The 22,361-nt window shown below is 47.2% G+C and overlaps 1 protein-coding gene across 2 annotated transcripts in view; it reads left to right on the plus strand.

Moving 5' to 3' along the window:
• The window catches only part of dync2h1 (dynein cytoplasmic 2 heavy chain 1), a 337,560-nt gene that overhangs the window by 171,803 nt on the left and 143,396 nt on the right, over window positions 1-22,361 (plus strand). For both annotated transcript variants that reach the window (XM_071360118.1, XM_071360119.1), the window contains 2 exons: window positions 13,507-13,803; window positions 13,924-14,028. In XM_071360118.1, coding sequence (XP_071216219.1) covers window positions 13,507-13,803; window positions 13,924-14,028 — 402 coding nt within the window. The remainder of the gene's footprint in view (window positions 1-13,506; window positions 13,804-13,923; window positions 14,029-22,361) is intronic.

Genomic DNA, 22,361 nt, shown 5'->3' on the forward strand with positions numbered 1-22,361 from the left:
ATTTTCTGGGTCAAGGTTTGGCTTTTTCAAGAGAGGCTTTATTACTGCCACTTTTAGTCAGTTTGGTACACATCCGGTGGATAGAGAGCCGTTTATTATGTTCAACATAGGAGGGCCACGCACAGGAAGCAGCTCTTTCAGTAGTTTAGTTGGAATAGGGTCCAGTATCCAGCTTGAAGGTTTAGAGGCCATGATTATTTTCATCAATGTGTCAAGAGATTTAGTATTAAAACACTTGAGTGTCTCCCTTGATCCTAGGTCCTGGCAGTGTTGTGCAGTCTCAGGACAACTGAGCTTTGGGGAATACTCAGATTTAAAAAGGAGTCCGTAATTTGCTGTCGAATGATCATGATCTTTTCGTCAAAGAAGTTCATGAATTTATCACAGCTAAAGTGAAAGCCATCCTCTCTTGGGGAATTATGCTTTTCGACAGTATCAAAAATAAATTTTGGATTCTCCTCAATTAAGTTGTAAAAATCAGATGATGGAACAGCAGTGAGGGCTCTTCGATACTGCACGGTACTGTCTTTCCAAGCTAGTCGGAAGACTTCCAGTTTGGTGTAGCGCCATCTCCGTTCCAATCTTCTGGAAGCTTGCTTCAGGGCTCGGGTATTTTCTGTATACCAGGGAGCTAGTTTCTTGTGACAAATGTTTTTTGTTTTTAGGGGTGCAACTGCATCTAGAGTATTACACAAGGTTAAATTAAGTTCCTCAGTTACAGTTGAAGTCAGAAGTTTACATACATTTTAGCCAAATACATTTAAACTCAGTTTTTCACAATTCCTGACATTTAATCCTAGTAAAAATTCCCTGTCTTAGGTCAGTTAGGATCACCACTTTATTTTAAGAATGTGAAATGTCAGAATAATAGTAGAGAGAATTATTTATTTCAGCTTTTATTTCTTTCATCACATTCCCAGTGGGTCAGAAGTTTACATACACTCAATTAGTATTTGGTAGCATTGCCTTTAAATTGTTTAACATGGGTCAAACGTTTCGGGTAGCCTTCCACAAGCTTCCCACAATAAGTTGGGTGAATTTTGTCCCATTCCTCCTGACAGAGCTGGTGTAACTGAGTCAGGTTTGTAGGCCTCCTTGCTCGCACACGCTTTTTCAGTTCTGCCCACAAATTTTCTATAGGATTGAGGACGGGGCTTTGTGATGGCCTCTCCAATACCTTGACTTTGTTGTCCTTAAACCATTTTGCCTACAAATTTGGAAGTATGCTTGGGGTCATTGTTCATTTGGAAGACTCATTTGCGACCAAGCTTTAACTTCCTGACTGATGTCTTGCGATGTTGCTTCAATATATCCACATAATGTTTCTTCCTCATGATGCCATCTATTTTGTGAAGTGCACCAGTCCCTCCTGCAGATAAGCACCACCACAGCATGATGCTGCCACCCCCGTGCTTCACGGTTGGGATGGTGTTCTTCGGCTTGCAAGCCTCCCCCTTTTTCCTCCAAACATAACGATGGTCATTATGGCCAAACAGTTATATTTTTGTTTCATCAGACCAGAGGAAATTTTTCTGAAAAGTACGATCTTTGTCCCCATGTGCAGTTGCAAACCGTAGTCTGGCTTTTTTATGGCGGGTTTGGAGCAGTGGCTTCTTCCTTGCTGAGCGGCCTTTCAGGTTATGTCGATATAGGACTAATTTTACTTTGGATATAGATACTTTTGTCCCTGTTTCATCTCTAGGAGACAGAACGCGTCTCCTTCCTGAGCAGTATGATGGCTTCGTGGTCCCATGGTGTTTATACTTGCGTACTATTGTTTGTATAGATGAACGTGGTACCTTCAGGTATTTGGAAATAGGTGGAGGGAGTCTGGAAGGGCATCTAGGAATGTTTGGGTTGTCTGAGAATTTATAGCACAGCTTTTGATGATCCTTGGTTGGGGTCTGAGCAAATTATTTGTTGCGTTTGCAAACGTAATAAAATGGCTGTCCGATAGTCCATGATTATGAGGAAAAACATTAAGATCCACAATATTTATTCCGCGGGACACAACTAGGTCCAAAGTATGACTGTGGCAGTGAGTAGGTCCAGAGACATGTTGGACAAAACCCACTGAGTCGATGATGGCTCCGAAAGCCTTTTGGAGTGGGTCTGTGGACTTTTCCATGTGAATATTAAAGTCACCAAAAATGTGAATATTATCTGCCATGACTACAAGGTCCGATAGAAATTCTGGGAACTCGGTGAGGAACGTTGTATACGGCCCAGGAGGCCTGTAAACAGTAGCTATAAAATGTGATTGAGTAGGCTGCATAGATTTCATGACTAGAAGCTCAATAGACAAAAAACGCAGTCACTTTCTTTTTTGTAAATTGAAATTTGGTATCGTAAATGTTAGCAACACCTCCGCCTTTGCGGGATGTGCGGGGGATATGGTCACTAGTGTAACCAGGAGGTGAGGCCTCATTTAACACAGTACATTCATCAGGCTTAAGCTATGTTTCAGTCAGGACAATCACGTCAAGATTATGATCAGTGATTCGTTCATTGACTATAACTGCCTTGGAAGTGAGGGATCTAACATTAAGTAGCCCTATGTTGAGATGTCACGATCTCTTTCAATAGTGACAGGAATGGAGGAGGTGTTTTATTCCAGTGAGATTGCTAAGGCGATCACCGCCATGTGTCATCATGCTCTGGGACTGTTGTGGCCCACTAGAGCAGCCCCACTGATGTGTGCTTACAGTGTGTGTATAACCTGACCCTTTAGAAACATGTCTCTGTGGTCTCTGCAGTCACACAGCCATCAGCAGAGCCTGGGAATGTTGTCTGTGTGCTCATAAAGAACACTAGCGTGCCTCTACTCTCTGTGTGCTCATAAAGAACACTAGTGTGCCTCTACTCTCTGTGTGCTCATAAAGAACACTAGCGTGCTTCTACTCTCTGTGTGCTCATAAAGAACACTAGCGTGCTTCTACTCTCTGTGCTCATAAAGAACACTAGCGTGCTTCTACTCTCAGTGTGCTCATAAAGAACACTAGCGTGCTTCTACTCTCAGTGTGCTTATAAAGAACACTAGCGTGCTTCTATTCTCTGTGTGCTCATAAAGAACACTAGCGTGCTTCTACTCTCTGTGTGCTCATAAAGAACACTAGTGTGCTTCTACTCTCTGTGTGCTCATAAAGAACACTAGCGTGCTTCTACTCTCTGTGTGCTCAAAGAACACTAGCGTGCTTCTACTCTCTGTGTGCTCATAAAGAACACTAGCGTGCTTCTACTCTCTCTGTGCTCATAAAGAACACTAGCGTGCTTCTACTCTCTGTGCTCATAAAGAACACTAGTGTGCTTCTACTCTCTGTGCTCATAAAGAACACTAGCGTGCTTCTACTCTCTGTGTGCTCATAAAGAACACTAGCGTGCTTCTACTCTCTGTGTGCTCATAAAGAACACTAGCGTGCTTCTACTCTCGGTGTGCTCATAAAGAACACTAGTGTGCTTCTACTCTCTGTGTGCTCAAAGAACACTAGCGTGCTTCTACTCTCTGCGTGCTCAAAGAACACTAGCGTGCTTCTACTCTCTGTGTGCTCATAAAGAACACTAGCGTGCTTCTACTCTCTGTGCTCATAAAGAACACTAGCGTGCTTCTACTCTCTGTGTGCTCATAAAGAACACTAGCGTGCTTCTACCCCCCTTTTGCTCATAAAGAACACTAGCGTGCTTCTACTCTCTGTGTGCTCATAAAGAACACTAGCGTGCTTCTACTCTGTGTGCTCATAAAGAACACTAGCGTGCTTCTACTCTCTGTGTGCTCATAAAGAACACTAGTGTGCTTCTACTCTCTGTGCTCATAAAGAACACTAGCGTGCTTCTACTCTCTGTGCTCATAAAGAACACTAGCGTGCTTCTACTCTCTGTGTGCTCATAAAGAACACTAGCGTGCTTCTACTCTCTGTGTGCTCATAAAGAACACTAGCGTGCTTCTACTCTCGGTGTGCTCATAAAGAACACTAGTGTGCTTCTACTCTCTGTGTGCTCAAAGAACACTAGCGTGCTTCTACTCTCTGTGTGCTCATAAAGAACACTAGCGTGCTTCTACTCTCTGTGCTCATAAAGAACACTAGCGTGCTTCTACTCTCTGTGTGCTCATAAAGAACACTAGCGTGCTTCTACTCTGTGTGCTCATAAAGAACACTAGCGTGCTTCTACTCTCTGTGTGCTCATAAAGAACACTAGTGTGCTTCTACTCTCTGTGCTCATAAAGAACACTAGCGTGCTTCTACTCTCTGTGTGCTCATAAAGAACACTAGCGTGCTTCTACTCTCTGTGTGCTCATAAAGAACACTAGCGTGCTTCTACTCTCTGTGTGCTCATAAAGAACACTAGCGTGCTTCTACTCTCTGTGTGCTCATGAAGAACACTAGCGTGCTTCTACTCTCTGTGTGCTCATAAAGAACACTAGCGTGCTTCTACTCTCTGTGTGCTCATAAAGAACACTAGCGTGCTTCTACTCTCTGTGTGCTCATAAAGAACACTAGCGTGCTTCTACTCTCTGTGTGCTCATAAAGAACACTAGCGTGCTTCTACTCTCTGTGTGCTCATAAAGAACACTAGCGTGCTTCTACTCTCTGTGTGCTCAAAGAACACTAGCGTGCCTCTACTCTCTGTGTGCTCATAAAGAACACTAGCGTGCTTCTACTCTCTGTGTGCTCATAAAGAACACTAGTGTGCTTCTACTCTCTGTCTGCTCATAAAGAACACTAGCGTGCTTCTACTCTCTGTGTGCTCATAAAGAACACTAGCGTGCTTCTACTCTCTGTGCTCATAAAGAACACTAGCGTGCTTCTACTCTCTGTGTGCTCATAAAGAACACTAGCGTGCTTCTACTCTCTGTGTGCTCATAAAGAACTAGTGTGCTTCTACTCTCTGTCTGCTCATAAAGAACACTAGCGTGCTTCTACTCTCTGTGTGCTCATAAAGAACACTAGCGTGCTTCTACTCTCTGTGTGCTCATAAAGAACACTAGCGTGCTTCTACTCTCTGTGTGCTCATAAAGAACACTAGCGTGCTTCTACTCTCTGTGCTCATAAAGAACACTAGCGTGCTTCTACTCTCTGTGTGCTCATAAAGAACACTAGCGTGCTTCTACTCTCTGTGTGCTCATAAAGAACACTAGCGTGCTTCTACTCTCTGTGTGCTCATAAAGAACACTAGTGTGCTTCTACTCTCTGTGCTCATAAAGAACACTAGTGTGCTTCTACTCTCTCTGTGCTCATAAAGAACACTAGCGTGCTTCTACTCTCTGTGTGCTCATAAAGAACACTAGCGTGCTTCTACTCTCTGTGTGCTCATAAAGAACACTAGCGTGCTTCTACTCTCTGTGTGCTCATAAAGAACACTAGCGTGCTTCTACTCTCTGTGTGCTCATAAAGAACACTAGCGTGCTTCTACTCTCTGTGTGCTCATAAAGAACACTAGCGTGCTTCTACTCTCTGTGTGCTCATAAAGAACACTAGCGTGCTTCTACTCTCCAGTCTACAGAGAGATGCTGCCCTCTCACTGCTCCCCTGTACTCTGGAGCAGCTTTACCAGCTACAGCATGTTAACAGCAGCACACTCAGGACCAGTACACTCAGGACCAGTACACTCAGGACCAGCACACTTAGGACCAGCACACTCAGGACCAGCACACTCAGGACCAGCACACTCAGGACCAGCACACTCAGGACCAGCACACTCAGGACCAGTACACTCAGGACCAGCACACTCAGGACCAGTACACTCAGGACCAGTACACTCAGGACCCGTACACTCAGGATCAGTACACTCAGGACCAGCACACTCGGGACCAGGGGTTGCCCCCCCCCCCCCCCCATGCTGGATAATATACAGTTAAACACACACATACTCATAGCTGAACGTGTTCCCACGTACACACATACTGTACATACCCACACATACTGTACATACCCACACATACTGTACATACCCACACATACTGTACATACCCACACATACTGTACATACCCACACATACTGTACATACCCACACATACTGTACATACCCACACATACTGTACATACCCACACATACTGTACATACCCACACATACTGTACATACCCACACGTACTGTACATACCCACACGTACTGTACATACCCACACGTACTGTACATACCCACACGTACTGTACATACCCACACGTACTGTACATACCCACACGTACTGTACATACCCACACGTACTGTACATACCCACACATACTGTACATACCCACACATACTGTACATACCCACACGTACTGTACATACCCACACGTACTGTACATACCCACACATACTGTACATACCCACACATACTGTACATACCCACACATACTGTACATACCCACACATACTGTACATACCCACACATACTGTACATACCCACACATACTGTACATACCCACACATACTGTACATACCCACACATACTGTACATACCCACACATACTGTACATACCCACACATACTGTACATACCCACACATACTGTACATACCCACACATACTGTACATACCCACACATACTGTACATACCCACACATACTGTACATACCCACACATACTGTACATACCCACACATACTGTACATACCCACACATACTGTACATACCCACACATACTGTACATACCCACACGTCGGGACTACAAGCACTATGGAAAGCCAAGATGACACAGATGTTTTAGTGATGGCTATAATTAGGTTGCGTGTATTTATACCCGTCGGGGACTGAACACATAATTAACACACCAATTAAATACACCGACATGAGAAGGAACCAGGGATCCATCCAGATTTATTAATTAAATACTGCTCTCCCCCTCCCTATCTCTTCCCCTCCCTATCTCTCCCCCTCCCTATCTCTTCCCCTCCCTATCTCTCCCCCTCCCTATCTCTTCCCCTCCCTATCTCTCCCCCTCCCTATCTCTCCCCCTCCCTATCTCTCCCCCTCCCTATCTCTTCCCCTCCCTATCTCTCCCCCTCCCTATCTCTCCCCCTCCCTATCTCTTCCCCTCCCTATCTCTTCCCCTCCCTATCTCTCCCCCTCCCTATCTCTCCCCCTCCCTATCTCTTCCCCTCCCTATCTCTTCCCCTCCCTCTCTCTCCCCCTCCCTATCTCTTCCCCTCCCTATCTCTTCCCCTCCCTATCTCTCCCCCTCCCTATCTCTTCCCCTCCCTATCTCTTCCCCTCCCTATCTCTTCCCCTCCCTATCTCTCCCCCTCCCTATCTCTTCCCCTCCCTATCTCTCCCCCTCCCTATCTCTGCTACCTCTCTTCTTCTCACGTCACTCTTCATTCCACTGCTCTTTATATTTCTCTCTGTATCTGTCTTTGTTTCTCTCTCTTTCTGTGTGTGTGTGTGTGTGTGTGTGTAATATTAGAGGTTAATTTGTCTATCATACTGGAACATGATAAGACTCTAATTACTGATCATCTCACACATGCCACAGTCTCATCCCCAGCCTCACCCACATCCTCGTCCACAGCCTCACCCCAAGACTTGTCCACAGACTCATCCACAGCCTCACCCCCAGTACTGCTGCTGGATGAGTCTGAGCCAGGAGCCTCACTCCCTCCCTCTCTCCATCCCTCTGGAGAACAGAACCACTCATGCAGAGACGGAGGGAGAGAGTCAGACAGACGGAGGGAGAGAGTCAGACAGACGGAGGGAGAGAGTCAGACAGACGGAGGGAGAGAGTCAGACAGACGGAGGGAGAGAGTCAGACAGACGGAGGGAGAGAGTCAGACAGACGGAGGGAGAGAGTCAGACAGACGGAGGGAGAGAGTCAGACAGACGGAGGGAGAGAGTCAGACAGACGGAGGGAGAGAGTCAGACAGACGGAGGGAGAGAGTCAGACAGACGGAGGGAGAGAGTCAGACAGACGGAGGGAGAGAGTCAGACAGACGGAGGGAGAGAGACAGACAGACGGAGGGAGAGAGACAGACAGACGGAGGGAGAGAGTCAGACAGACGGAGGGAGAGAGTCAGACAGACGGAGGGAGAGAGTCAGACAGACGGAGGGAGAGAGACAGACAGACGGAGGGAGAGAGACAGACAGACGGAGGGAGAGAGTCAGACAGACGGAGGGAGAGAGTCAGACAGACGGAGGGAGAGAGTCAGACAGACGGAGGGAGAGAGTCAGACAGACGGAGGGAGAGAGTCAGACAGACGGAGGGAGAGAGTCAGACAGACGGAGGGAGAGAGTCAGACAGACGGAGGGAGAGAGTCAGACAGACGGAGGGAGAGAGTCAGACAGACGGAGGGAGAGAGTCAGACAGACGGAGGGAGAGAGTCAGACAGACGGAGGGAGAGAGTCAGACAGACGGAGGGAGAGAGTCAGACAGACGGAGGGAGAGAGTCAGACAGACGGAGGGAGAGAGACAGACAGACGGAGGGAGAGAGTCAGACAGACGGAGGGAGAGAGTCAGACAGACGGAGGGAGAGAGTCAGACAGACGGAGGGAGAGAGTCAGACAGACGGAGGGAGAGAGTCAGACAGACGGAGGGAGAGAGTCAGACAGACGGAGGGAGAGAGTCAGACAGACGGAGGGAGAGAGTCAGACAGACGGAGGGAGAGAGTCAGACAGGCGGAGGGAGAGAGTCAGACAGGCGGAGGGAGAGAGTCAGACAGGCGGAGGGAGAGAGTCAGACAGACGGAGGGAGAGAGTCAGACAGACGGAGGCAGAGAGTCAGACAGACGGAGGGAGAGAGTCAGACAGACGGAGGGAGAGAGTCAGACAGACGGAGGGAGAGAGTCAGACAGGCGGAGGGAGAGAGTCAGACAGGCGGAGGGAGAGAGTCAGACAGGCGGAGGGAGAGAGTCAGACAGACGGAGGGAGAGAGTCAGACAGACGGAGGCAGAGAGTCAGACAGACGGAGGGAGAGAGTCAGACAGACGGAGGGAGAGAGTCAGACAGACGGAGGGAGAGAGTCAGACAGACGGAGGGAGAGAGACAGACAGACAGACGGAGGGAGAGAGACAGACAGACAGACGGAGGGAGAGAGACAGACAGACAGACGGAGGGAGAGAGACAGACAGACAGACGGAGGGAGAGAGACAGACAGACAGACGGAGGGAGAGAGACAGACAGACAGACGGAGGGAGAGAGACAGACAGACAGACGGAGGGAGAGAGACAGACAGACGGAGGGAGGGAGGGCGGGGGGCGGACAGACGGAGGGAGGGCGGGGGACGGACAGACGGACGGAGGGAGGTTGGGATGAGAATAGAAGCGTGTTTATTGTCTACTAACCTCTGTGTTAAATAGCACTGTGTTTGGTTCCTTGTTATTTTGACCTCGCTCTCATCAGCCATGTGCTTGTGCAGAAGCATGGAACGTGTGTGGTGTGGTGTGGTGTGGTGTGGTGTGGTGTGCAGTTGGAGAGGGGTGGTGTGGGTACAGCAGCAGAAGGGCATCATTACTGTTACTGAGAGATAGAGAGTACAGTACACAAGAGAATGAGAGCTCAATCAAGCATGGTATACACACACACACACACACACACTGGACTGTAGTGTGAGCCTAACCCCTTGCCATCTCAATCAGAGGACAGCGGCTGTAACTGCAGAGTGGAGATCACTGAGGCAGGACGACCACATCAACTAACACTGGTGACACACACACACACACACACACACACACACACACACACACACACACACACACACACACACACACACACACACACACACACACACACATTCATTTCTATCCGCACAAACGGGGCTTGCACCATGTTAATGCTCATCACAGACGGGGCTTGTACCATGTTAATGCTCATCAGTCTCATCACAGACGGGGCTTGCACCATGTTAATGCTCATCAGTCTCATCACCGACGGGGCTTGCACCATGTTAATGCTCATCAGTCTCATCACCGACGGGGCTTGCACCATGTTAATGCTCATCAGTCTCATCACAGACGGGGCTTGCACCATGTTAATGCTCATCACCGATGGGGCTTGTACCATGTTAATGCTCATCAGTCTCATCACAGACGGGGCTTGTACCATTTTAATGCTCATCAGTCTCATCACAGACGGGACTTGCACCATGTTAATGCTCATCAGTCTCATCACCGACGGGGCTTGTACCATGTTAATGCTCATCAGTCTCATCACAGACGGGGCTTGCACCATGTTAATGCTCATTAGTCTCATCACAGACGGGGCTTGCACCATGTTAATGCTCATCAGTCTTATCACAGACGGGGCTTGTACCATGTTAATGCTCATCAGTCTCATCACCGACGGGGCTTGTACCATGTTAATGCTCATCAGTCTCATCACAGACGGGGCTTGCACCATGTTAATGCTCATCAGTCTTATCACAGACGGGGCTTGCACCATGTTAATGCTCATCAGTCTCATCACAGACGGGGCTTGCACCATGTTAATGCTCATCAGTCTCATCACAGACGGGGCTTGTACCATGTTAATGCTCATCAGTCTCATCACAGACGGGGCTTGCACCATGTTAATGCTCATCAGTCTCATCACAGACGGGGCTTGCACCATGTTAATGCTCATCAGTCTCATCACAGACGGGGCTTGCACCATGTTAATGCTCATCAGTCTCATCACAGACGGGGCTTGCACCATGTTAATGCTCATCACAGATGGGGCTTGCACCATGTTAATGCTCATCACAGACGGGGCTTGCACCATGTTAATGTTCATCACAGATGGGGCTTGTACCATGTTAATGCTCATCACAGATGGGGCTTGCACCATGTTAATGCTCATCACAGACGGGGCTTGCACCATGTTAATGCTCATCACAGACGGGGCTTGCACCATGTTAATGCTCATCACAGACGGGGCTTGTACCATGTTAATGCTCATCAGTCTCATCACAGACGGGGCTTGCACCATGTTAATGCTCATCAGTCTCATCACAGACGGGGCTTGCACCATGTTAATGCTCATCAGTCTCATCGCCGATGGGGCTTGTACCATGTTAATGCTCATCAGTCTCATCACCGACGGGGCTTGTACCATGTTAATGCTCATCAGTCTCATCACAGACTGGGCTTGTACCATGTTAATGCTCATCAGTCTCATCACAGACTGGGCTTGTACCATGTTAATGCTCATCAGTCTCATCACCGACGGGGCTTGCACCATGTTAATGCTCATCAGTCTCATCATCGACGGGGCTTGCACCATGTTAATGCTCATCACAGACGGGGCTTGCACCATGTTAATGCTCATCACAGACGGGGCTTGCACCATGTTAATGCAGTCTCATCACAGAAGAGCATCAGTCAGAAATGTGGTTTAACAGATGTATTTAATCGGCACCACTTTCTCTCCCTGCATTTTGCGCTAAAGTAGGTGTGTGTATTTGCCTATATTGTCCCAGCATGTGGCTGCTTTGATATAGGATTTTCCGTCCATCAATAACCCCTCAGTAGGTTAACACACAGCGACACATCACTCTGAATAACAATGAAGGCAATGATCCTGATATGAATATCAACACATTAACATTCCCTGTAGGGATCTGCGTGTTGGAGGTGAGTCAGGGTTATTTTGGCTGAGTGGTAAAGATACTGCATCTCGCCACACATCTTAACTGTATCAGAGCCTGACTACACATAGAACCTTACAGTGTGCTGACATCACACTGTCTCTGGTCCCACAGGCTCCCACATCTCACATTACACTGTCTCTGGTCCCAAAGGCTCCCACATCTCACATTACACTGTCTCTGGTCACAAAGGCTCCCACATCACACTGTCTCTGGTCCCAAAGGCTCCCACATCACACTGTCTCTGGTCCCAAAGGCTCCCACATCTCACTGTCTCTGGTCCCAAAGGCTCCCACATCTCACATCACACTGTCTCTGGTCCCAAAGGCTCCCACATCTCACATCACACTGTCTCTGGTCCCAAAGGCTCCCACATCTCACATCACACGGTCTCTGGTCCCAAAGGCTCCCACATCACACTGTCTCTGGTCCCAAAGGCTCCCACATCTCACATCACACTGTCTCTGGTCCCATAGGCTCCCACATCTCACATCACACTGTCTCTGGTCCCAAAGGCTCCCACATCTCACATCACACTGTCTCTGGTCCCAAAGGCTCCCACATCTCACATCACACTGTCTCTGGTCCCAAAGGCTCCCACATCTCACTGTCTCTGGTCCCAAAGGCTCCCACATCTCACATCACACTGTCTCTGGTCCCACAGGCTCCCACATCTCACTGTCTCTGGTCCCAAAGGCTCCCACATCTCACATCACACTGTCTCTGGTCCCACAGGCTCCCACATCACACTATCTCTGGTCCCACAGACTCCCACATCACACTATATCTGCTCCCACATCCCGCATCAAACTATCTCTGGTCCCACAGGCTCATGCATCCCACATCACACACTGATGTTTTCAGCTGCTAGACTAGCATGATATGGCTGTATAATACTGATCAGAATACTGATGCTAGCTCTGTCAATTAGACTGGTGGAGTATGGAGCTCTGAGGACAACCCCAGGCGAGGGTTTAAATAGTGTCCTCTCTCTCCTCGTGTTTGAATGTCATTCACCTTCTGCAGTACACACTGACTGTGTATGCTACTTCATGTTCCTTTCAGATGCTACTTCATGTTCCTTTCAGATGCTACTTCATGTTCCTTTCAGATGCTACTTCATGTTCCTTTCAGATGCTACTTCATGTTCCTTTCAGATGCTACTTCATGTTCCTTTCAGATGCTACTTCATGTTCCTTTCAGATGCTACTTCATGTTCCTTTCAGATGCTACTTCATGTTCCTTACAGATGCTACTTCATGTTCTTTTCAGATCCTACTTCATGTTCCTTTCAGATTCTACTTCATGTTCCTTTCAGATTCTACTTAATGTTCCTTTCAGATTCTACTTCATGTTCCTTTCAGATGCTACTTCATGTTCTTTTCAGAATCTACTTCATGTTCCTTTCAGATGCTACTTAATGTTCCTTTCAGATGCTACTTCATGTTCCTTGCAGGTGTTACTTAATGTTCTTTTCAGATGCTACTTCATGTTGATGCCTGAAGTGCCACTGCAGTGTCTCAGCAAGGTGACAGTTATCTTGGATACAGAGGCTGAGTTTATTCCTGACAGTCACTCTATTTGGTTTCTGTTATGTTCTCTCTCGTCTCGAGTTCTAATGTTCTGTTCTCTCTGTCTGTGGTTCTAATGTTCTGTTCTCTGTGGTTCTAGGGATGGACTAAGTTCTAATGTTCTGTTCTCTGTGGTTCTAGGGATGGACTAAGTCTTAATGTTCTGTTCTCTGTGGTTCTAGGGATGGACTAAGTTCTAATGTTCTGTTCTCTGTGGTTCTAGGGATGGACTAAGTCTTAATGTTCTGTTCTCTGTGGTTCTAGGGATGGACTAAGTCTTAATGTTATGTTCTCTGTGGTTCTAGGGATGGACTAAGTTTTCATGTTCTGTTCTCTCTGTCTGTGGTTCTAATGTTCTGTTCTCTCTGTCTGTGTTTCTAATGTTCTGTTCTCTGGGGTTCTAGGGATGGACTAAATTCTATGAGTTCTCTCTGTCTGATCTGCGGGCTGGCTTTGAGATCATCGACCGTCTGTTTGATGGTGGTAAGGTGTTCCAGTGGGAGTTTGTCCATGGTCTGTTGGAGAATGCCATCTATGGCGGCAGGATAGACAACCCATGTGACCTGAGGATCCTCCGCTCCTACCTGGAGCAGTTCTTCTCCTCACGCCTCCTCTCTGCCTCAGCCAATCACAACCAATGCAGCAAGAGAGGCCACGCCTTCCCCTCTCAGATCAGCCTGCCCAACTCCTGCTCCATACTGGTGAGACTATACAGGCACAAACACACACACACACACACACACACACACACACACACACACACACACACACACACACCATCTCTGTCAGTCGTTTAACTATGTGTGTGTTTGTGTGTTCAGGACTATCGTGGTGTGATAGAGAATCTTCCAGAAGACGACCGGCCAGCGTTTTTCGGCCTGCCTGCCAACATCGAACGCTCCTCGCAGAGAATCATCAGTTCTCAGGTCAGCTACCGCTCACACATATACACACACACAGACACACACACAGACACACACACACAGAAATAATCAGCTCTCAAGTGGGGTTAACACACCAGTACACACACACACACATAGGCACACATTCTCACACACAGAGGGTGCACCTGTGTCCCATAAGAAGAGGAAAGCTCCTCTCCCCTGTCAACACAGACTCCTCTCCCCTGCCCTCATGCCCCTTGACCCCACTGTTTTCCACAGGAAAGCCACCACTCACACCCTCTCCTCCCAGAGTTTATGTGGCTGCTACACCCCCCTCATCCTCCCTCAGTTCTCTCTGCCTCAGACCTGTCTGATGTTTGGAATGTCCCTCATCAGCACATTATCTCCCTGTACCTCTAACCCTGGATATCTACACTGTCACACAGGTCCTCGGACTCACACACAACACAGTCAATCACCCCTACTCTCACACACTCATGCACTCTCTCACACAGCCAAGGCCAGACGGACAGACTACTGGAGAGAGCACTCAGGGGCCTCATACAGGTCTGGAGGAAGAAAGGAGAGGCTTTATAAACTGACAAATAAAATACTCTGTCAAATTCACATCACTCATGCTGGTGGAGTTGGTTGACACGGCAGCCATATTGTGTCCAGCACTGTGTTCCGCATGGCAGCCATTTTGGTCTGTCACTGTGCTCTCTGACTGTCAGCAGGGGCTGTTTGAGGGGCAATTAAAGGCCTAATTACTCAGCCAATTAAAGAGATGATTGCTCTCCCAGATTGAGAGGGGAAATTGCTCCGACATGCTGTATGACACGGCACTTATTGCTGCTAAATCTGGAGCAGTGTCTTATTGGCTGATTCTCCACCTCTTCCTCTAAATCTGGAGCAGTGTGTTATTGGCTGATTCTCCACCTCTTCCTCTAAATCTGGAGCAGTGTCTTATTGGCTGATTCTCCACCTCTTCCTCTAAATCTGGAGCAGTGTCTTATTGGCTGATTCTCCACCTCTTCCTCTGAGCCCTAAAGTACCATTATTGCTGCTTTGGCTCTGATTTCTTTCTCCCTCTCTCCCTCTCTCTCTCTCTCCATTTCTCTCCATTTCTCTCTCTCTCTCTCTCCATTTATCTCTCTCCCTCTCTCCATTTCTCTCTCTCTCTCTCTCTCCATTTCTTTCTCTCCCTCTCTCCATTTCTTTCTCTCCATTTATATCTCCCTCTCTCCCTTTCTCTCTCTCCATTTCTTTCTCTCCCTCTCTCCATTTCTTTCTCTCCATTTATCTCTCCCTCTCTCCATTTCTCCCTCTCTCCATTTCTTTCTCTCCCTCTCTCCATTTCTTTCTCTCCATTTCTCTCTCCCTCTCTCCATTTCTCTCTCTCTCCATTTATCTTTCTCCCTCTCTCCATTTCTTTCTCTCCATTTCTCTCTCCCTCTCTCCATTTCTCTCTCTCTCCATTTATCTCTCTCGCTCTCTCCATTTCTCTCTCTCTCAATTTATCTCTCCCTCTCTCCATTTCTTTCTCTCCATTTCTCTCTCTCTCCATTTATTTCTCTCCATTTCTCTCTCTCCATTTCTCCCTCTCCCTCTCTCCATTTCTCTCCCTCTCTCTCTCCATTTCTCTCCCTCTCTCCATTTCTCCCTCTCCCTCTCTCCTTTTCTCTCCCTCTCTCTCTCTCAATTTCTCTCCCTCTCTCTCTCTCCATTTCTCTCACTCTCCCTCTCCATTTCTCTCACTCTCCCTCTCCATTTCTCTCTCTCCCTCTCTCCATTTCTTCCTCGCCATTTCTCTCTATCCCTCCCTCTCTTTCACCCGCTCTCCATTTCTCTCTCTCGCTCCTCTCTCTCTCTCTCTTTCCATTTCTCTCTCCCTCTCCATTTCTCTCTCCCTTTCTCCATTTATCTCACTCTGATGTGCCTCTAATTCATGGACGTTTGGGCTTGTGCAATCACACTTCACTATGGATTGCTTATTTGGATTGTAATTTTGTTCAATATTTCATTTGATTCTATGGCTTTGTTATGTCTGCGCCTCCATCTGTCTGTCTGGCTTTGACACATCTGTAGAACTGGAGATATTTAAGCAATAAGGCCCGAGGGTGTGTGGTACTGGGCCAGTATCCCACGGCCAAGGGCTGTGTTGCGTCGTGCCTGGACACAGCCCTTAGCCGTGGTATACTGGCCGTATACCACTCCCCCTCGGGCCTTATTGCTTAAGTATCTCCAGTTCTACAGATGGCCGAAAAGACAAAAAAATCGAACCTGTTCCTAATAAATAGTTGACGGATTGCGGCATGACGATATTTCGCAATTGATGTGAATGGCGTCATTAAAAAAGACGTGCTTGTATTAATGAATATAAGAAAACGGACTTGGTGTAAAACAGCCTTAAGGTTCAATGAGGTGACATATATTGTAACTGTTTGTGCAGATAGAGTTGTAGGTCCCAGGGCAGATCTACAGTAAAGTGACTACAGTAGAGATATGATTCAGTCTAACAGTGAGAATCACACCTCCCTCCCTCACTCCCTCCCTGCACTCCTCTGATGACTCATCATCCGGCATCAACACTGGATGGAGAGAGGAGAGCGAGATGGAAGAAGAGAGTGAATATGTGTTTTGTAGTGTTCTGTGAACGTGCGTCCCTGCTTTGAGCTATTTACATAAATCGCTGCTTCACCATTATCACTACAGAAAATATATTACAGTCATCATTCACTCTCTCTCTTTAGGATCCCTCTGTGCTGCTACACGTGCAATTTCCTGGTAAATGTCCTCAGTGTGACTATTGTGTTGGCAGCCTGTCGTCCTCCAGCTGGACCCAGGGGTGGAGGTTGTTGTTGTTGCAGACACCGGCTGATGTAACCAACAGAAATGCATCCCTCACACACACACACACACACACACACACACACACACACACACACACACACACACACACACACACACACACACACACACACACACACACACACACACACACACACACACACACACACACACACACACACACACACACACACACACACACTCTCCATTGGAGAAGTTTGGCACCAAGCGGCACAGAGAGCCTGATGAACTTTCCTAACCGTGTGGCGTTTTGCAAAGGGCCGAACCAGGCCAGCACTGGAACAACTCATAGAGACGTGTATGTGAGCAGAGAGAAGAATTCTGCAAAAATATCCTCTGTTTACAACGTAAAACACCAAATAATGCATGCAGAGCAGAATTAGGCTGATACCCACTAATTATCAAAATCCAGAAAAGAGATGTTAAATTCTACAACCACCTAAAAGGAAGCGATTCCCAAACCTTCCATAACAAAGCCATCACCTACAGAGAGATGAACCTGGAGAAGAGTCCCCTAAGCAAGCTGGTCCTGGGGCTGTTCACAAACACAAACAGACCCCACAGAGCCCCAGGACAGCAACACAATTAGACCCAAACAAATCATGAGAAAACAAAAATATATTTACTTGACAAATCAAATCTATTTATAAAGCACTTCTTACATCAGCTGATATCTCAAAGTGCTGTACAGAAACCCAGCCTAAACCCCAAACAGCAAGTAATGCAGGTGTAGAAGCACGGTGGCTAGGAAAAACTCCCTAGAAAGGCCAAAACCTAGAGAGGAACCAGGCTATGAGGGGTGGCCAGTCCTCTTCTGGCTGTGCCGGGTGAAGATTATAACAGAACATGGCCAAGCTGTTCAAATGTTCATAGATGACCAGCAGGGTCAAATAATAATACGTTTGGCACATTGGAAAGAATTTACAAAAAAACAGAGCAAGCTAGAATGATATTTGGCCCTAAACAGAGAGTACACAGTGGCAGAATACCTGACCACTGTGACTGACCCAAACTTAAGTAAATCTATGTACAGACTCAGAAGGCAGACTTGGCTCTCAAGAGAAGACAGGCTATGTGCACACTGCCCACAAAATTAGGTGGAAACAGAGCTGCACTTCCTAACCTCCTGCCAAATGTATGACCATATTAGAGACACCTATTTCCCTCAGATTACACAGATCATCAAAGCATTCGAAAACAAACCCGATTTTGATAAACTCCCATATCTATTGGGTGAAATACCAGTGTGCAATCACAGCAGCAAGATGTGTGACCTGTTGCCACAAGAAAAGGGCAACCAGTGAAGAACAAACACCATTGTAAATATTTCCTGTTTGTCCCTTTTGTACATCATTACAACACTGTATATAGAAATAATATGACATTTCAAATGTCTTTATTGTTTTGGAACTTTTGTGAGGTTAATGTTTACTGTACGTTTTTTATTTGACTTGTTTATTATCTATTTCACTTACTTTGGCAATGTTAACATATGTTTCCCATGCCAATAAAGCCCTTTGAATAGAGAGAGAGAGCAAAGGGGGAGAGAGAGAGAACCTGCAGAGCTCTGATAACAACAGCTCACACAGGGTGTGTGTGTGTGTTTCCCTTATAGAGAAAGTGTGTGCGTGTCTATGTTAAAGGCAGTGACAGTAGTTAGGAGCTGTGAGGTGGAAATTTCTAACCCTCTCCCTGTCAGACATGATGGACGAGGAGACACGTCCTGCTACACTACCCCAAGTCTGGCTAGGTGTGTTTCTGGGAGAGAGAGGTCTCTTGGTGGGTGTGTTTCTGGGAGAGAGAGGTGTCTGGCTGGGTGTGTTTCTGGGAGAGAGAGGTGTCTGGCTGGGTGTGTTTCTGGGAGAGAGAGGTGTCTGGCTGGGTGTGTTTCTGGGAGAGAGAGAGGTGTCTGGCTGGGTGTGTTTCTGGGAGAGAGAGAGGTGTCTGGGTGGGTGTGTTTCTGGGAGAGAGAGAGGTGTCTGGCTGGGTGTGTTTCTGGGAGAGAGAGGTGTCTGGCTGGGTGTGTTTCTGGGAGAGAGAGAGGTGTCTGGGTGGGTGTGTTTCTGGGAGAGAGAGGTGTCTGGCTGGGTGTGTTTCTGGGAGAGAGAGGTGTCTGGCTGGGTGTGTTTCTGGGAGAGAGAGGTGTCTGGGTGGGTGTGTTTCTGGGAGAGAGAGGTGTCTGGCTGGGTGTGTTTCTGGGAGAGAGAGAGGTGTCTGGGTGGGTGTGTTTCTGGGAGAGAGAGGTCTCTTGGTGGGTGTGTTTCTGGGAGAGAAAGGTGTCTGGCTGGGTGTGTTTCTGGGAGAGAGAGGTGTCTGGCTGGGTGTGTTTCTGGGAGAGAGGTGTCTGGGTGGGTGTGTTTCTGGGAGAGAGAGAGGTGTCTGGCTGGGTGTGTTTCTGGGAGAGAGAGGTGTCTGGCTGGGTGTGTTTCTGGGAGAGAGAGGTGTCTGGCTGGGTGTGTTTCTGGGAGAGAGAGGTGTCTGGCTGGGTGTGTTTCTGGGAGAGAGAGAGGTGTCTGGCTGGGTGTGTTTCTGGGAGAGAGAGAGGTGTCTGGCTGGGTGTGTTTCTGGGAGAGAGAGGTGTCTGGCTGGGTGTGTTTCTGGGAGAGAGAGGTGTCTGGCTGGGTGTGTTTCTGGCAGATAGAGGTGTCTGGGTGGGTGTGTTTCTGGGAGAGAGAGGTGTCTGGCTGGGTGTGTTTCTGGGAGAGAGAGGTGTCTGTTTGCACCCTGTGGTTTAACTATTAGGTAGTGGGCCAGACACTCAGTCACCTCCTATGCGTTAGCGTGTGCGGTACGGTTGACTGTGGGAACCTGGTTACAGAGATTTACCGACCAAAACCACTCGCTTTTCCCGGGATAAATAACTTCGAGAAACCGCTAAATTATAGCAAATTATATCAACAGCATGACGTGAAATGATATGCAATGATGCAATATCCAACTCTGACTTCTCTACAGCCTTCTTTCTGCTCTCTGCATGATCGATCATCAACCCTCAGGGTGGGGACAGGCAGACCATCTCAGGGTGGGGACAGGCAGCCCATCTCAGAGTGGGACAGGCAGCCCATCTCAGAGTGGGACAGGCAGCTCATCTCAGAGTGGGACAGGCAGCTCATCTCAGAGTGGGACAGGCAGCCCATCTCAGAGTGGGACAGGCAGCCCATCTCAGAGTGGGACAGGCAGCCCATCTCAGAGTGGGACAGGCAGCCCATCTCAGAGTGGGACAGGCAGCCCATCTCAGAGTGGGACAGGCAGCCCATCTCATGTTGGGGACAGGCAGCCCATCTCATGTTGGGGACAGGCAGACCATCTCAGAGTGGGACAGGCAGCCCATCTCAGAGTGGGACAGGCAGCCCATCTCAGAGTGGGACAGGCAGCCCATCTCAGAGTGGGACAGGCAGCCCATCTCATGTTGGGGACAGGCAGACCATCTCAGAGTGGGACAAGCAGACCATCTCAGAGTGGGACAGGCAGACCATCTCAGAGTGGGACAGGCAGCCCATCTCATGTTGGGGACAGGCAGCCCATCTCATGTTGGGGACAGGCAGACCATCTCAGAGTGGGACAAGCAGACCATCTCAGAGTGGGACAGGCAGACCATCTCAGTATGAAGCACAGTTCATAATGCATGTAGACCTATCATCTCATCATTGTACCTTTTTTTCTTGTGACAGGTAGGTCTACATTTGCTGCAGCATGTTCTATGCTACAGTAATATAAAGACTGAATCCGCGTCTAATTTACACATCTGCAACGGGCTTTCGGGGTCACCCATTTTTTAAAATTGTATATATAAACAAATTGAATTGCAGCTGCAGAGATTTAAAACAGCCTACCAATCGAATATCGTTGCTTGAAAGCAGAGCACGTGCGAGCAATCTCTCTCTCTCTCTCTCTCTCTCTCTCTCTCTCTCTCTCTCTCTCTCTCTCTCTCTCCCTCTCCCTCTCCCTCTCCCTCTCCCCCTCTCTCTCTCTCTCTCTCTCTCTCTCTCTCTCTCTCTCTCTCTCTCTCTCTCTCTCTCTCTCTCTCTCTCTCTCTCTCTCTCTCTCTCTCTCTCTCAAATTCAAATTCAAGCTGCTTTATTGGCATGAAAAACATTGTGTCAATATTGCCAAAGCAACAATGTATACAATATACATTGTAATACAATTAAAACAATGACAAATAATAATATAGAATGGCAGTAAATAATAATACAAAATTAAATATAAAAATAGTAACAATAAAATGGTAACAGTCAATAGTCGAATGTTATGTATGGTGTAATGCACCACTACCACCACCACCATCATTAAACTGCTATCATTACCATTACCACCCATACCATTACTATTTGGAATGATAAACAACAATAATAATACTAATAACAATAACAGTAAAAACAATAACAGTCATAATAAGTAAGTTACTGCTTACTATGCAGATGTTATTATTCAGTGTCCCTCAGGCTATGGCAGGTAAATACATATTTGGCTGCAAGAGGAGCCATTGCTCCTTCGCCCATGAGTATTTTTAGTTTTTCCTCTGGGTTTAATAAGTTAAAATTTGGAATAAATGTAGTCATTTCTGTGAATAATGAATCTCTTGGTGAGGAATATTTATCACAGTAAAGGAGAAAGTGCATCTCTGTTTCTACCTCCCCTGTCGTGCAGTGACCACATACACGCTCCTCTTTGGGTAGCCATGTCTTTTTATGTCTGCCGGTTTCTATTGCCAATCGGTGGTCACTCAGCCTGTACTTGGTAAGGATCTGTCTCTGCTTCGAATCTCTGACAGAGTAGAGATATTCAGCCAATTCATATTCTCTGTTTAGGGTCAGATAGCAATTTAGTCGGCTTTGGGATTTGGTTTCGTTTTTCCAATGTTGTATATATGAGTCCTTTGATTGGTTCATGATTTTGTTTATTGGAATTCTTTCTTTTGAAGCAGTGCTGGTGTCAGCTTGGTTGGTTAGGTCCAACACCAGCTGACTGAGAGGGCTCGTTTCTGGGCTCAGCTCTTGGGTTTGAAGTGCTTTAAATTGCAGACTCGAATTTGGACTTGAATTTAGATGTAGCCAAAATTTTAATGATCTTTTCTGTATTTTCATTATTACTGGAAAGCGGCCCAATTCTGCCCTACATGCATTAGTTGGTGTATTTCTCTGGACTTGTAGGATTTTCCGACAGAATTCTGCATGTAGGGTTTCAATTGGATGTTTGTCCCACATTTTAAAGTCCAGTTTATTGAGTGGCCCCCAAACCTCACTTCCGTAAAGAGCTATTGGTAGGATTACACTGTCAAATATTTTGGTCCAAATTCTAATTGGGATGTTGATTTTGAATAATTTCATTTTTATTGCATACAATGCTCTGCGGGCTTTTTCTTTGAGTGCATTCACTGCCATATTAAAGTTTCCCGATGCAGATATGGTCAGACCAAGGTAGGTGTAATTTTTTGTGTGTTCAATGATGGTGTTGTTCAGGGTGAATTTATATTTGTGTTTCTGACATCTGTTTTGTTTTTG

Source organism: Salvelinus alpinus, chromosome 22 (assembly GCF_045679555.1).
Source record: "Salvelinus alpinus chromosome 22, SLU_Salpinus.1, whole genome shotgun sequence".
Classification (NCBI taxonomy): Eukaryota; Metazoa; Chordata; class Actinopteri; order Salmoniformes; family Salmonidae; genus Salvelinus; species Salvelinus alpinus.